Source organism: Sebastes umbrosus, chromosome 12 (assembly GCF_015220745.1).
Source record: "Sebastes umbrosus isolate fSebUmb1 chromosome 12, fSebUmb1.pri, whole genome shotgun sequence".
In the NCBI taxonomy this organism is placed as follows: Eukaryota; Metazoa; Chordata; class Actinopteri; order Perciformes; family Sebastidae; genus Sebastes; species Sebastes umbrosus.
Genome location: NC_051280.1, coordinates 25,991,957 through 26,006,890, shown reverse-complemented (window position 1 = coordinate 26,006,890; position 14,934 = coordinate 25,991,957). Strand labels below are relative to the sequence as shown.

Here is a 14,934-nt window from a genome sequence, read left to right as displayed (position 1 = left end):
CAGCTAAGGACACCTCAAACAATCACACATCAAAATCAGACTTGAGCACGCCCGTTGCCAACCTGCAAAACCTCACGTAAGTGTGGTTTTTCATTTCCTTTAGCTGTGACTTATGAACGTCATTGCATCAAAGTTGAAAGCAAATTACCAAGTGATGATTTGCGAGGATCATCAATCAGCAAAAAATATTAGCAAAATAAAATTTGGAGTTGGGGGTGCAGGACGCATGATTCCTATGAATCGAGTTTATGATCGAAAACCACATGCATTTCTGCCTAGTAGTGACGGCCAAAATCAGCATTTAATGTCCACACAGTAATCCAAATTACTCAAATGTAAACCCCCCCCCAAGTGAGCATGTATAACTCAACATATCAGCCACCTGGTTTAACCTCTAACCCACCGCTTCTAATAATAGATAACATTTCCTCTCAAACTATCTACGTCAACTAAATTGGCCACAAAGAGAGCTGCACCTGTAAGACTTTAAATAAAATGTGATAATAACCTTTGAGCTTAATAGTAAAATTCTCGGGTAGCTTTCTACGTAATGATATTGGGGTGAGACACAGGGCTGTGTATGCTTGTCAGTGTCTAAGCGTGCATTCAGGCAGTGTAACCTACATTGCATTTCTGATGACAAACAAGGCAAAGCGATCTGGTGTGTTATTACGACTAACTGCGGTAGTCTCTCAGCACTACGGTGAAAAAAAAAAAATGACCATGCTGGAGCACAGTGGGGTTTCTGGTCTGTCAACAGACGCTGCGGTTCACACCGGAGCATTCAGCCTAGTGATGGTCTACGATGTCAGCCCACACATTAACTGAATACATTCTCACCGTGGCAAAGTAACAGGGTGGGTGACATTTATTGTGAGTAACTCTGCAGACATAGAAATCCCCAAAATTGTTTTAATATTTTATACACGTTGGGCCATGGATCACTGTGATTGTGTCTGAGGGAGCCCTCCAATGTGAGAATAATTTTGTAGTGAGAAAAATACAGCATTTTGTGGGTGGGGAAATAACACCAGCTAGTAATAATGACTCTTCGAAAACAGATACTTCTAATTAAATGAATAAAATGATAACTTGTATGGTCCCCAGGTTTGTCCCAACATTTGCAACCACTGCTTCTGATTCATACTTTTCCTGACACTGATTTAACATTCAGTCTGTATATGCAAAAAAAAAAAAAAAGCAGCAGACACACCTATATCATTAACCTGCAACATCTATTTGATTACAAGCAAATGATCCTTGGAACATGCTCTGTCTGGACTGGAGCCATGTTTTCAGCACTGTAGCCACTGTCAGACACATGATATCAGCATCATGAGTATAGCTGGACTATACATCTATAGAGTATTCAATGACTTGTGGTTTTCCTCTCTAGAAGTCTTTAAGGACTTGACCTACATAATGATATTCACTAATAAGCAAGCTAACAGTTGAGAGATGCTTAAGAGTCTATGTTAATGGCTAATGGGGAAATACTGGTGGTTATAACAGTATAGTGAGTAAGGTATCTTTACTTAACAGTTTATAGTCCCTAAGGCATTTTTCTAATTCCCTTTCTGGTGAAATAACATCCACAACATATTACTAAGTCCTTGCAGCTTTGCTAATGTTAGCTTTTACAATAAAATGTCTCTTTTTGAAGGTTTTTCCTTCATAAAGCTGTTATGTAGCTGTTATTTGGTTAAACTCAAATGAAAAATGATGATTAACATCACAAAAAAGGTATAAAAATGGGGGCTATCACAGCTTACCTATCAGAGAATGATATCCACTAATAAGCAAGCTAACAGTTGAGAGATGCTTTAAGAGTCTATGTTATAATGGCTAATGGGAAATACCAGTGGTTATAACAGTATAGTGAGTATCTTTACTCAACAGTTTATAGTCCCTAAGGCATTTTTCTAATTCCCTTTCTGATGCAATAACATATACAACATATTACTTAGTCCTTATAGCTTTGCTAATGTTAGATTTTACAATAAAATGTCTCTTTTTGAAGGTTTTTCCTTCATAACGCTGTTATGTGGATGTTATTTGGTTAAACTCAAGTGAAAAATGATGATTAACATAACAAAACAAATTATAAAAATGGAGGCTGAGATTATATTTTGTAACAGGTACCTATCAGAGAATGATATCCACTAATAAGCAAACTAACAATTTAGAGAGTCTATGTTAATGGCTAATGGGAAATACTAGCTAAATGTTTATAACAGTATAGTGAGAATAGGATATCTTTACTCAACGTTTTATAGTGACTAAGGCATTAACACTTACACAACATATAACAAAGTCCTTACAGCTTTGTTAATGTTAGCTTTTACATTTTTGCAGGAATAAAATGTCTCTTTTTGAAGGTTTTTCCTTCATAACGCTGTTATGTAGCTGTTATCTGGTTAAACTCAAGTGAAAAATGATGATTAACATAAAAAAAAAATGTATAAAAATGGGGGCTATATCACAGGTTACCTATCAGAGAATGATATCCACTAATAAGCTGCTTAAGAGTCTATGTGTTAATGGCTAATGGGGAAATACTAGTGGTTATAACAGTATAGTGAGTATCTTTACTCAATAGTGACTAAGCGTTTAATAGTATTTTTATAATTCCCTTTCTGGTGTAATAACATACACAACATCTTACTAAGTCCTTACAGCTTTGCTAATGTTAAACAATAAAAAAATGGGGGCTATCACAGGTTACCTATCAGAGAATGCAGTCAGTGACAAAACCACTTGGTCATAACAACGACACACCCTCTGTAAGCCCCCCAGCAGCAGCTCTCAACACACACAGAACATAGTCGTTAAACGGCCCCGGTTCAACGGCCAACACGAGAAAATAACTCAAATACAGCCGCGACTGACTCATTAAACCGGGATAAAAAAAAGGCCACTATGTTGGAGCTAGCGGTTTGAGGATCCCTTTCGTTACGACCAGCATTTCCTGTGCCTGTGGTTTCACTCACTTCTACTACAGCGGCACCGCAGACACACGACGGAGGAGGAGAAGAGCGGATACATTTCACCGAATTCAACGGCCGTTAGTCGTTATCACAACGGCCGTTAGTCGTTATCACAACGGCCGTTAGTCGTTATCACAACGGCCGTTAGTCGTTATCAACGGCCGTTAGTCGTCGTTATCTTACCTGAACATAGTTGTTTTCACAGTATTCCGCCACCCGCGACAGGTTCTGGTAGCTTTCCACAAGAGCTCTTTTACCGGCAGGGATTTCCTCCTCTAATAGCATTTGTAGCTCTGCCATCTTACATCCCTTTCAGCATTTCTCTCCTCACTCTCTCTCTGTGTGTGTGTCCTTTTTTCTTCTCTCTCAGTGAGGCGAGGCGGTGGTGGTGATGCTGTGGTGGAGGTGGTGTGGTGGTGGTGGAGGAGGAGGTGTGGTGGTGTGTTTAGTAGCTGAGAGAGGGGCTCCCCCGCCTGGCTTTGTGAGGCGGCCGCTGGCTGGCTGGCCTCCGATTCACATTCACACAACAGAGCTGTGACAAATGGCAGTGACGTTATGGAAAGGGCGGTTGATGATTGGATGAGAGGCCGACAGAGAAGGGTGGTAGACCAATTAGATTTCACTGTGATGACGTAGGAGTCCTTCAGTAAAAAAACGTCAGTTAAAATAATACAAATTAAAAAAAAGAAAAGTAGATGAAATAAAATGAAATGATACAATTAAAAAAAATAGTAATAAAATGAAATATTTTTTGCCTTTTCTCTACATTTATTTAATTAATTAATTAATTCATTCATTTATTTATTTATTTCAGGTTTATATCTTACCACCATGAACTATACTACTGTAGTACTTATTACTTTTAATTCTAACTAACTAATAAAAAATATTTTTTAATTATTTTTTCTGTAACTTTACCTTTAGGGGTGGGAAGAAGCGTGGGAGTGGGGAGCGATGTGTATGTGTGTATATATGTATGTACATATTAAATGTTAAATGTAAGATATAATTATTTTTTTTGTATTATGGCACCGGTGTTATGTTTTGCTATGTTTGTTATGCTATGTTTGGAATAAAATGAAGAAAAAGAAGGAAAAAAAATGAAATAAAAAATGAAATTAAAAAATAGATAAAATAAAATAATACAAATCATAATAGTAATAATAATTATTAAACTAATAAACAATTTGGGTTAAATAATGGATTGTCATTATTATAAAATAATATGTGTAACATGAATAATATATTTTAGGTTAAATGGTATATATGTATATGTTATTTATGCGCAAATCATATTATGTATCACATTTCTTACTTATTATTCTTTTTTTCCCCCAAAAAAAACACATACACAAAAATACACAAAAAAAATGTGTCAATTAATTAAAGGTCCCATATTGTAAAAAGTGAGATTGTCATTTCTGTTATAGTATGAAGCAGGTTCAAGTGCCATATAAATACTGTGAATGTATTGAAACGTTCACTATACAGAGAAATACACACAGCCCGTATTCAGAAATTGTGCATTTGAAACAAGCCGTCAGGATTTCTGTCCATTTGTGTTAAAATCTACAATATTATACCAATATACCATTACACGGTTTTAAACGTAAACATTCTTAATGTGTCCCAGTTTATTTCCGGTTGCAGGGTATGTAAATTACATCAACTGACAGGAAGTAAACACGGACCCAAACTGTTGCCTAGCAACATAATTCTTTTGCAATTCTGTTGAAATGAGCTAAAACGGAGCATTTCAGAGAGAGGATAAATACAGACATATTCAGGAAGACAGTATGAGGAAAATAAAGTTATTTTTTTAACATTACAGCATGTGAACACGTTCTCGTAGTAATACAAAATACAAGTATGAACCTGACAATGAGCATAATATGGGACCTTTAAAATCAGATCAGATCATAAAAAAGGCACAAAAGACAAACATATATCATATATATCATATATCATTACAAGAGCATATATCTGTAAAGGTGAAGATAATTTTACAGTTAAAAAAACAATAACTAATATCAACATTATCATCACATTCGTCACCTTTATAGTTATCACAATTACTAAATGTAATTTGAATATGTAGCCTAGTAAAAACATTATGGAAGCGTTGAAATAACAGAAAGGTTGTAACCTTCATAAATAAATACTTTATAAAACTTTTTTTTTAACTATGGTGATTAATTGTTTTATTTTCAAAAAGATGCATAAAATATAACTTAATAAAATAATAAAAGATAATAAAACTTAACACTACAGTTTAGAAATTCACCCACAGTACACAGAAAACCCTTTATAAGATAAGAAAAACACTGTTAAAATTATTATATCATATTATATTAAATCATATTATATAATATTATATTATATTATATTATATTATATTATATTATATTATATTATATTATATTATATTATATTATATTATTATTAAGACATAGGCCTACTAATGTAAGGTATCACAACATGTTTCGTTAAAAAATGATTTACATAAGGCCTGTGCTCCTCACTGCTATTTTTGCTTTATAAGGAATAAACCTCACGACACTACATTTCCCATACGTCACTGCGGTTTAAATCCCGGCTGAGAGGTGGTAGTGGGACTTGAAGGAGTAACCGTTGCGCTTTAACCCGCTATTCTACGACGTTTTGTTCCACAAGAACTACATTTCCCAGACATACTGAGTAACCAAGACGTTGACTGTTTGGCTCATCCTTGACCGGAGTCGAAATTGGCTTTCTGCTGCATTTTTGCTGACAAACACCGGGCTAATGAAATTATTATCGCACCGGCGAATATACAACTTTGTGGTGAGTTTCTAACAAATAAGCCATATTTGTTAAAGAATATTATCTATTGACACTAAAGCGACAAGGGCTTTTTTTAACTAGACTACAATTTTATCCAGGAACCTCCTAGAATAAACAGTCAGCCTCCTTAGATAAGAGCTGCAGTGATGAACAAATTTCTGATTTGTCATTCCTATTTGTGGTTAAAGATGTGAGGACACCTTCATTACATCCTTGTTGAGGTTCAGCATGGCGCAGGAGGAGGACATACACAGCCTGGAGGCGAAATTTGTTGCTGCAGTTAAAGTGATCCGGAGTTTGCCTGATGAAGGTGATGACTTGATTTAGTCTATTAAATGAAAGTGATTGGACTGGTGCTCAGTTATGTGCTAGTGTAAAATCTGTGCTTGTTGTTTGTGTGTTAACACTCCAGGTAATTGACCTACATTCATTCTTTGCTTATAGCCTCCATTGATAAAGCTGCTATAAGATTAAGAGCTGATTAACTGTCATCAGCCATCAGTCATTTCTCAAATCTAATAACAACTCCTGTAGCTCACATGTATCTTCATGTTTTTATTACATTTTCAAACTGCCCTATACACACAGGGAATGAAATTAGCACCTGCCACCTGCCAAATAACAGGATAAATGTTGGCTGAGGCAGGTAAAAATGTCAGGTCACCTGCCACCATGGCAGATGGGTTTTCATTATACTAAGAAATATTATTTTTAAGAAGCAATTCCTAAATCAAATGTAGTCATGGATTAAGGTTACATGATATATTTCATAAATCTACGGTCTGTCACCACTGACTCAGTGTTTACAATTCTAAAGCATTCTACCTAGATTGCAGAAGTGGTAGACAAAAAAAAATTGAGTGGCCCGTAGAAATGTTCAGTGACCTGCCACAGTGGCAGGTGAGGAAAAAGCTTAATTTCAGACCCTGCCTACACATGTATGTTTTTTTTCTCACTTTTTTATAACTAGCTTCCTTCATTTCTCAGGTCCTTTCCAGCCATCTGATGACATGATGCTGATGTTCTATAGTTACTACAAGCAGGCCACCCTGGGGCCCTGCAACATCCCCAGACCGAACGGCTTCTGGGACACTCATGGAAAAGCTAAATGGTATTATAATAATATGTTGTCTTAATGCACACGTCATGATTGTTGTATTACACAATTATATTCAAGAGTTAGCGCTAACAGCAACACAGGAGACACACAGCTGATGCATTTGCATGTTTCACACTAACTTATATAGGCTTACATACTACCCATACTGTCAGAGTTTCACTCAGTCTCACAGTCACTTCACATGCTGGCTATACCATTGTTCCAAATTCATGAATTATATTAATAATACCCAAATATTACTACACAATACTGTGGGTATATCCAATGGATAATCCTGCCATAATACAGAATAGATTAAAGGTCCCATATTATAAAAAAGTGAGCTTTTCATGTTTTTTTTATTACAAAGCAGGCTTAAGTCCTATATAAATACTGTGAAAGTATCGAAACACTCAATACACACAGCCCGTATTCAGAAACTCTGCATTTGAAACAAGCTGTCAGGATTTCTGCCCATTTGTGATGTCACAAATATACAATATTTAGACCCTTTACACAATTTTAAACGTAAACATTCTAAATGTGTCCCAGTTTATATCCTGGTTGAAGTGTATGTGAATGTCATCAGCTGACAGGAATTGCACATAGACCCAAGCTGTTGCCTAACAACGGAATTCCGTCGCAATTCCATCAAAATGCGCTAAAACGGAGCGTTTCAGACAGAGGGTAAATACAGGCATATTCAGGCCGACAGCATGAAGGGAAAAAAGTTTTTTTTGAACGTTACAGCATGTAAACCTGTTCTACTAGAAACACAAAACACAAGTATGGACCTGAAAATGAGCATAATATGGGACCTTTAAGTTTAGTTTAGTGAGATTTCTGAACAATTTAATACCGCTGTGTTAAAACTGCACATTCTCAGTTATTCAGTGTTCACTTGCCTCTCAGGGTTCAAGTGTTGAACTGAGACTTTGTGTTACCAGGGATGCATGGAGCTCTTTAGGAAATATGACAAAGGAGGAAGCCATGAAGAACTATGTTGAGGACATCCAGCTGGTAAGTCCTTTCAAGGAAAACTAAAGTTGAATAGAGGCAGTGTGCATAATAATGAAGTTAATAAACTTGGAGTAGCACACATCTCTATTCACATTGATGGAGTCTTTAAAGACACTTTGTGTAAAGATGATTTATTTGACTATGATGAATGTTATTTATTATTATTTAGTTAATCCAACAACTCTTTTGATAGATTGCCGTGAAATTTTGTGCAGATATTCCTGGTCCCCAGAGGATGTATAATGTAGACTTTGGCGAGCCCCTGACTTTTACGCTAGCACCACCATGAGGCTGACTTTGAATTGTAATAATCCTTTTCATCTAGTGCCATTATAAGGTGACATTTTTCATTTATCCAATACTTTGGTTTGACATTCCATCAGCCTCAATTGTAGTTTGTGTTTATTGCTAATTGGAAAATATTAGCATCATAGACTATGATTAGTGGACGTAATGACTGTGACGTCGCCCATTGGTTTGTGGACTACGGTTTTGAAGCCTCGAGTTCGGCATTTTTGCCATCGCCATCTTGTTTTTTTGCAACCAGTAGTGACCAGAAAGGGTGGAGCTAAGTACAACAGAACGCTTAATAAGAAATTTTCTAGGCGACCAAAAAGGTTATAATTAACTTTCATGAACTGAAAACACACTGTGAAAGGGTTAAAGTTGTAAGACGAAAACACGGACAACTCCCAGATCGGAAAATGCCGTAGTAGCGACTTGTTAATCACAAGGTAGCCTTGCCCTAAAGCATACCCTGCTTTATGGTCTATTTGACTCTAAATGGGACCATAATTTACTAAATGAACATCATGCTGTATTGAAGAAGACTTGAAACTAGTGATTGAGACCATAAACTCATGTTTACAATGTTTACTGAGGTAATAAATCAAGTGAGAAGTAGGCTCATTCTCTCATAGACTTCTATACAATCAGACTTCTTGTTGCAACCAGAGGAGTCGCCCCCTGCTGGCTATTAGAAAGAATGCGAGTTTAAGGCACTTCCACATTGGCTTCACTTCTCAGACCCAGAGTTGCCCACTGGTTAGCATGCTGACATGCTAAACTAGGATAGTCTACATGGTAAACAATATACTTGCTAAACATCAGCATGTTAGCATTGTGCGCATGCTAGCATGCTGGTGTTAAGTACAGCCTCACAGAGCTGCTGTTAGCATGGCTCTAGACTCTTAGACTTGTTAATAAAAAAGGACTTTATGTATCTGAAAAACGTGTTGAACACTAACAGATGCCTGTTAATTACAGCAGACTGCTTTTACAAATTGTGTTACTCTTTTTTTCACCTAATAGCACCTGAGTGGCACTCTGTTCCTCCAGTTCCCAGCTGTTTTTAATCAACTTTAATTAACTGGTCCAGCAGATAAATCAGCCAGCCTTTGCTTTGTGTAATTATATTTAATTAACATCTTTTCTATAGCGACCACACCTGTTTATGCAAAAGCAAATGTTTTATTGTTACAGTTTCAAATTGTGCTTTTTTTCACTATAACTTTATTATTTATTTATGTGTGTCATCAGATTTTGGAGACCATGCCAGTCTCGGATGAAGTGTCTGACCTGGTGCAGACACTTGGCAATTTCTACTCAGAGGTAGACAGAGAAGGAGAAGAGGCTGAAGACAATGAGGTGGACAGCAGACCCTTCACCAGGCCTTTTGCAAACCACACAGGTACTGTACATGATCAGTGATAATAAATAATAAATGCAGAACATAATCCAGGGAGAGCACTGCTGCTGCTCAAGTGGGACGTAGCACTGCTGTTAAAATCCTCTTTGTTAGTCACACTTAGTTCTTAGTTCTTAGTTCTTTTTGAATCCTGAGCCTGTCTTACTTGTGTTTTTATCACTAGATGATCTGGTCAAACAATTATACAAACCAACAATGGAAGGCAAGTCTTTGGTGTTCGCAGTAGCTGTAGAGTTGATAGCTTAGTCCCTCAGTGTATAAGCTTATTTTAACCTGCTTTCATTGTCATTTCATTTGACGAAAGGCTTGTTTTTTTATTGTTAGATGGATGGAATTATCTTGTGTAATCTGTCATGTATGTGCTGTAGTTAGTCAGTGTGTTGGTTGTTGCCGTGCATCCTTATTTGCACTTTGTGGTGTAGATGTAGCGTGTAGAAGCTGTGAAACGCAGAATATTCTGTCAACTGTGTGTGTGAGTCTTTGCTTGGTGTAAATCGACATTGTGCACTTTGATGAAGAGTTAATCAAGAGTGTCTCCCTCACCGCTCAGGCTATGGGGATCTGTGGGATGATATACAAAACCTCCAAGAACATGACAGCAGTGTTCATGGCGTAAGTGTCAGTAATGAGGAAGCAGAGGGAAGCAGAGAAAATAGTGAAATCGAGAGTAAAGAGGAAAGTAGTGATTGGAGGAAAAGTGAGGAAGAGGAGAATGGGGATGAAGAAGACAATACAGACGATGAAGACAAGGAGGAGGAAGAGGAGGAGGAAAAAGGTACCATCTGTAGTTGTTAGCTGTTTTGTGTGCTGTGAAATTTGCTGTGTTGTAGAGGTCACACACTACCCTAACATAGTAGCTATTTTTACATGATTTAAAGGGTACGGCTGGTGAGATTCTGTAATTTTCTTAATGTCAACAAATCCCATAAGAAGACCAAAGCACTGCCTGATATATACTATTCCTGTGGGCCTTAGAGCTCCATTGAGCCATTCAAAAACACATCAATCAGTCAATCCCACATGAATCGCCCTGCTGCCTTAAATACTCACTAGTGCACCAAAATGTGTATCAATCGGCAGCTGAAAATAGTCCCTAACAAATATACACTTTACTCCTCTGTGAGTAACATTTGTTAAAAACTACAGTGCCCAGGTGTTTCAGGAAGGCAGTTAGCCTTTTTTGAAAAAATAATCTATATATTTGTGACCTGTTCGTAACCCCTTCGCTTTTTATGAAGCATTGATTTACTCTATGAACCCTTGACATTTTAATGCCTCACAGGCGTGGAGGCAACGTACACTTGGACTCAAGGATGAACTGATTAGAATTTGGTGGTCAAAGGTCAAGGTCACTGTGACCTCACAAAACACATTTTTGGACAGTAATACTTATGCTAATTATGACAATTTCCCAATTTGTTTATATTAATAATAAATTAATAGGATCAAATTATAAAGTGATGACATTTTGGACATAAATTGATGTAAACTGCAAATTGACTGATTGACGGAGGCATACAACCACTAGGTGGTAATTCTAGTTTACGTATGCACTACTTTCTTATAATTTTCCTTATTTTTTGCATCTCTATTCTTTGTTTGAAAGAGTAGGAAGTATTTTTTTTTTTTTTACTTATTTTTTCTTTAAGAAATAAAACATTTTCACTATAATGTGACACCCTTAAGTTATTATTATAGGTGCAAGATGTGCATAGTTTCCATTGAAAGTAAATGAATGAATGTGATGTGTTTTCCCTCTGAATCCATTCATATAAATGAGAGCAGTATCTCAGTGAGATAAAGAAAAAAGTACATGCAGGGCAAGATATGATAAAGGGCACATCAAAAAATAACTCCACTTCTTTGTAATGCTTTGTCATACTCTCTCTCTCTCTCTTTCTTTTGTACTGTCTCAGGCTGGAGGCCTCAGCCTCGGCTGCTGACGGTGGACAAGAGGTGGAGGTCTGACACCAGGGGCTCCAGCAGCAGCATGGAGCCCAGCATGTCCTCCTTCACCAACGGGACAAACAGCTCCCTCAACAGCGAGGTGGAGGAGGAGGAGCTTGCCTGCTCCGTGGAGCCCAGCGTGCAGTACAACTCCTATATGCACTTTAACGGACACCTGAGTGGTAAGATTACACATTAATGCAAAAAGTATACATATTTGTTTGCATAACACATACCTCAAAATAGTTTATGATAATGATTATGTTCTTCCAGATTCCTTTTGTGTAAAACCTTACAGTAGATATACTATAAAGAATAAGATAAGGAAAAAAATTAATTAGCACTGTGGGGAAAAAAAGCAAAAATATAAAGAAAAAGAGAAAATATAGCAAACTAAATGTTTATTATGTAGATGTACATTGAATGGATTAATTACCATATTGTCCATGTTCAGGTCATAGTGATGCTGTCTCTGAGAAGCACCACCGATCCACAGACTCAGATAACGAGGAATTCTGTGACTCAATGGAGCATCTGGCCATGGAAGAGGTGTGTTGACCATCTTCCACATATTCCACATTAAATTATTAATTTCCACATTGTAGGAAATAGCCTTATTCTCTTTCTTTCCGAGAGCTAGATGAGAAGGTCAATACCACTTTCATGCCTCTGTGTTAAATATGTAGCCAGAGCCAAGAGACTGTTAGCTTAGTTTAGTATAAAGACTGGAAGCAGAGGGAAAGAACTGATCTACCAGCACCTCTAGAGCTCACTGTAGACTCCAGGAAATCATGGCGCCCAGTTAAAAAAGAGTCTAGCATATAAACCCCCACAAAAACTACAACATGTTATTTATACACTTTGGTTTTTGTACAGATTAAACCAGCTTCACACCTTGTTTCCACACTGTTTTGTTTTGTGTCCGTTGACTCGCATACGTTCACAGAGCTATGTGGAAACGAGGCTCTTCAGGCAGAGCCAGGTTAGCTGTTCATCCCTGCTACTAGTCTTTATGCTAAGCTAAGCTTCTTTTCTCGTGTAACCCTCGGCAAGAAAACAAATAAGATATTTACCAAAAATGTAAAACTATTCCTTTAATCATGTCAACATTATAGAAATAAATTCATAATGAATTATAAATTTAAACACAAATTCTGACCTAATTGTGGTCATTGTTGACTCTCTTCTTTTCCTCCCAAGTCTACATCAAAAATACTGTCACCCGGATCAGGAGCGGCCTCAGTGAGGAAAAGGGATCTTTGGTTTGAGAGCAACACCACCCTGAATGGAGGAGAGGATTCAGTACTCATGGGAGAGTCCTACTTTAAAGAAGGGATTAGTGCAAGCCAGCACAACAGCTCCTTGTCAAGAAGAGGGAGAGGTTCGACTGTCGACTTTGATTTATCCTGACACTCTATCCCTAATTCACCTCTCTCCTAAGATGTGCATTTAGTTTGTACTCATTCAAAGGCATCAGATACCCTAAAACACAGCTTAGTTTTCATCAAAAGTCAGCATGTTATATCATTAAGCTGTTTCGTTCTGACTCTTGTTTCAGGTTCACTATCGCCAAGGGCAACCTGCAGCTCTCAGCGGTGTGCTAGCGTCGATGCCACCAACTGCTGTTTGTCACAGAGCCGACATCCTGTTAGCGTTGCCAAGGGAAACGTCAACGAACAAATAGCTACGGCTCTGCTGCGGCTGCAGCATGACATGGCCACGGTGTTGCACAGGCTGCACGCTCTGGAGGCGCATACGGTGTCGCAGGTGAAAGACCAGAGGTGTTAGCCACAGTGTTTACTGGAATAGAACATTGTTGATGACGGTCTCCATGATAGTTTATTATATATTTATTAATAGATTTCTATATTTTCTTATTACATTTTTCAGTCAAGATCATCTTCGCCAAGGCAGGACTCCCCCCTACCTGTAGCACAAAAGGTCTTCTTTAGATTTTTATTTCAAATTTATTTATTTCATTTTATGACTAAGTTTAATCCAATCAGGAAACAGTCACTTTAATAAACGTTTCTGGGTTGTTGTTTTTTATAGTTCCTGAGACCTTCTTGGTGGCCTTTTGACTTCTCTCCACTCACAGTGGTGTTGACTGCACTCTGGCCTCTGATTTCCCATTGGCTTGTCCAGCTTTACTTACAACGGAGGAGAAGGTGAGCAAAAATACTGATCAAAAATGTCCTGGTCTATTATCACTAATTCCTTTTGCTTTATAACCTCAACACAGACTACCAAAACTCCGTTTCACCTTTTCTCCTCACAGGAAAATCCCATGAATAGTCTGACGACCTTCGGCATCAATCAGAGAACACGAAGCTGGGATGAAGTTGTTGCACTTTTGTTGCTTTGTGGCTTTTTCAAGCCGCCGCCACCACAGACAGATGGAGTATAATGAGGCACCAGTAGCAATGGAAAGGCTACTTTAGATAAATGAACGGTCAGAAAGACGTGTGTAAAGGGGGACTCGGCAATATAACGTAGCATTTTGACTCCATGGATACTTTTTAGGTGTTTAAGAAAGGGAGGATTTGTGCATTATACAGTAAATACTGGCACATTCTCTTTGTTACAGTGAGCTTAGCATTAGGCGGTGATCTTATTTATGACTCACAGATCACCAGGAACTCAATATACACATAACTCACATAACTGCATCCACTTTTAATTGAAATTAATTCATGATAATACAGTAGTTGTGGACCTTAAGCGTTGCCATTGCCAGTTATTTTATTTATTGTGCATTTCATTGTATATTTAAGTTTCTTTTCATGTTTTTGTCAAACAATATTTTACGATTATTAAGGACTTTTATATTTATTGTTCTAAATATAGAAAATATTTTAGGACCATTTGTTTTTTAGACCAAATAGACATGGTGACCAATATTGTTATTTATGTGTAAAAGTGTATATTTATTTAATGGCTTCAGTGCAATAGTACTGTAGTAAAGATTGCACTTTTGCAAAAGGTGAATACAGAGTAAGGACAATCCATATATTCATTCTTGTTTCTTGTCAGCTGTACAATGGAAATTAAGACTTCTGTGTTTAAATCAAAGGTGTGGTGCTTTCAAATATACGGTTGTTAAACATAAGTATATGAAGCATATTTTGACATGCAATAAACACATTCTTGGGACAAACACAACACATTTATTGCAGTGAATCTTTGATTTTTATGTTCAAAATTGAGATTAAACCTTCAGTAGGCAGAATGTTTTTGGCATCATTGGGCAAAAAGTCCATAATAACCTTTCAGCATATTGTAATTCAAGTGTTCTGAGAGATAACTAGACTTCTGCACCTCCTCATGGCTCTGTTTTCAGGCTGTCACGG

General features: G+C 37.3%; 2 protein-coding genes across 11 annotated transcripts in view; one reads left to right on the top strand and one right to left on the bottom strand.

Annotated features, from left to right (window-relative positions):
* LOC119498375 (abl interactor 1-like) overlaps window positions 1–3,522 on the bottom strand; it is a 35,581-nt gene extending 32,059 nt beyond the window's left edge. For 3 of the 7 annotated variants that reach the window (XM_037787207.1, XM_037787209.1, XM_037787210.1), the window contains exon 1: window positions 3,171–3,522. In XM_037787207.1, coding sequence (XP_037643135.1) covers window positions 3,171–3,287 — 117 coding nt within the window. In that variant the 5' untranslated portion in view covers window positions 3,288–3,522. The remainder of the gene's footprint in view (window positions 1–3,170) is intronic. The other 4 variants (XM_037787208.1, XM_037787212.1, XM_037787211.1 and 1 more) reach the window with 2 other exon arrangements.
* A 2,044-nt stretch (window positions 3,523–5,566) lies between these two features.
* LOC119497836 (acyl-CoA-binding domain-containing protein 5A-like) lies at window positions 5,567–14,746 on the top strand. Of its 4 annotated transcripts, XM_037786244.1 has the most exons (14): window positions 5,567–5,810; window positions 5,999–6,120; window positions 6,798–6,921; window positions 7,857–7,929; window positions 9,469–9,619; window positions 9,801–9,839; window positions 10,188–10,412; window positions 11,554–11,766; window positions 12,039–12,133; window positions 12,785–12,965; window positions 13,143–13,351; window positions 13,475–13,525; window positions 13,637–13,752; window positions 13,863–14,746. In XM_037786244.1, the coding sequence occupies exons 2-14, from the start codon at window positions 6,039–6,041 to the stop codon at window positions 13,873–13,875; spliced, it is 1,572 nt and encodes a 523-aa protein (XP_037642172.1). In that variant the 5' UTR covers window positions 5,567–5,810; window positions 5,999–6,038; the 3' UTR covers window positions 13,876–14,746. The 4 variants fall into 4 exon arrangements, with proteins under 4 accessions (XP_037642172.1, XP_037642173.1, XP_037642174.1 ...); XM_037786245.1 differs by lacking the exon at window positions 9,801–9,839 and having other exon boundaries at window positions 5,569–5,810; XM_037786246.1 differs by lacking the exons at window positions 9,801–9,839; window positions 10,188–10,412 and having other exon boundaries at window positions 5,581–5,810.
* The last annotated feature ends 188 nt before the right edge of the window (window positions 14,747–14,934 follow it).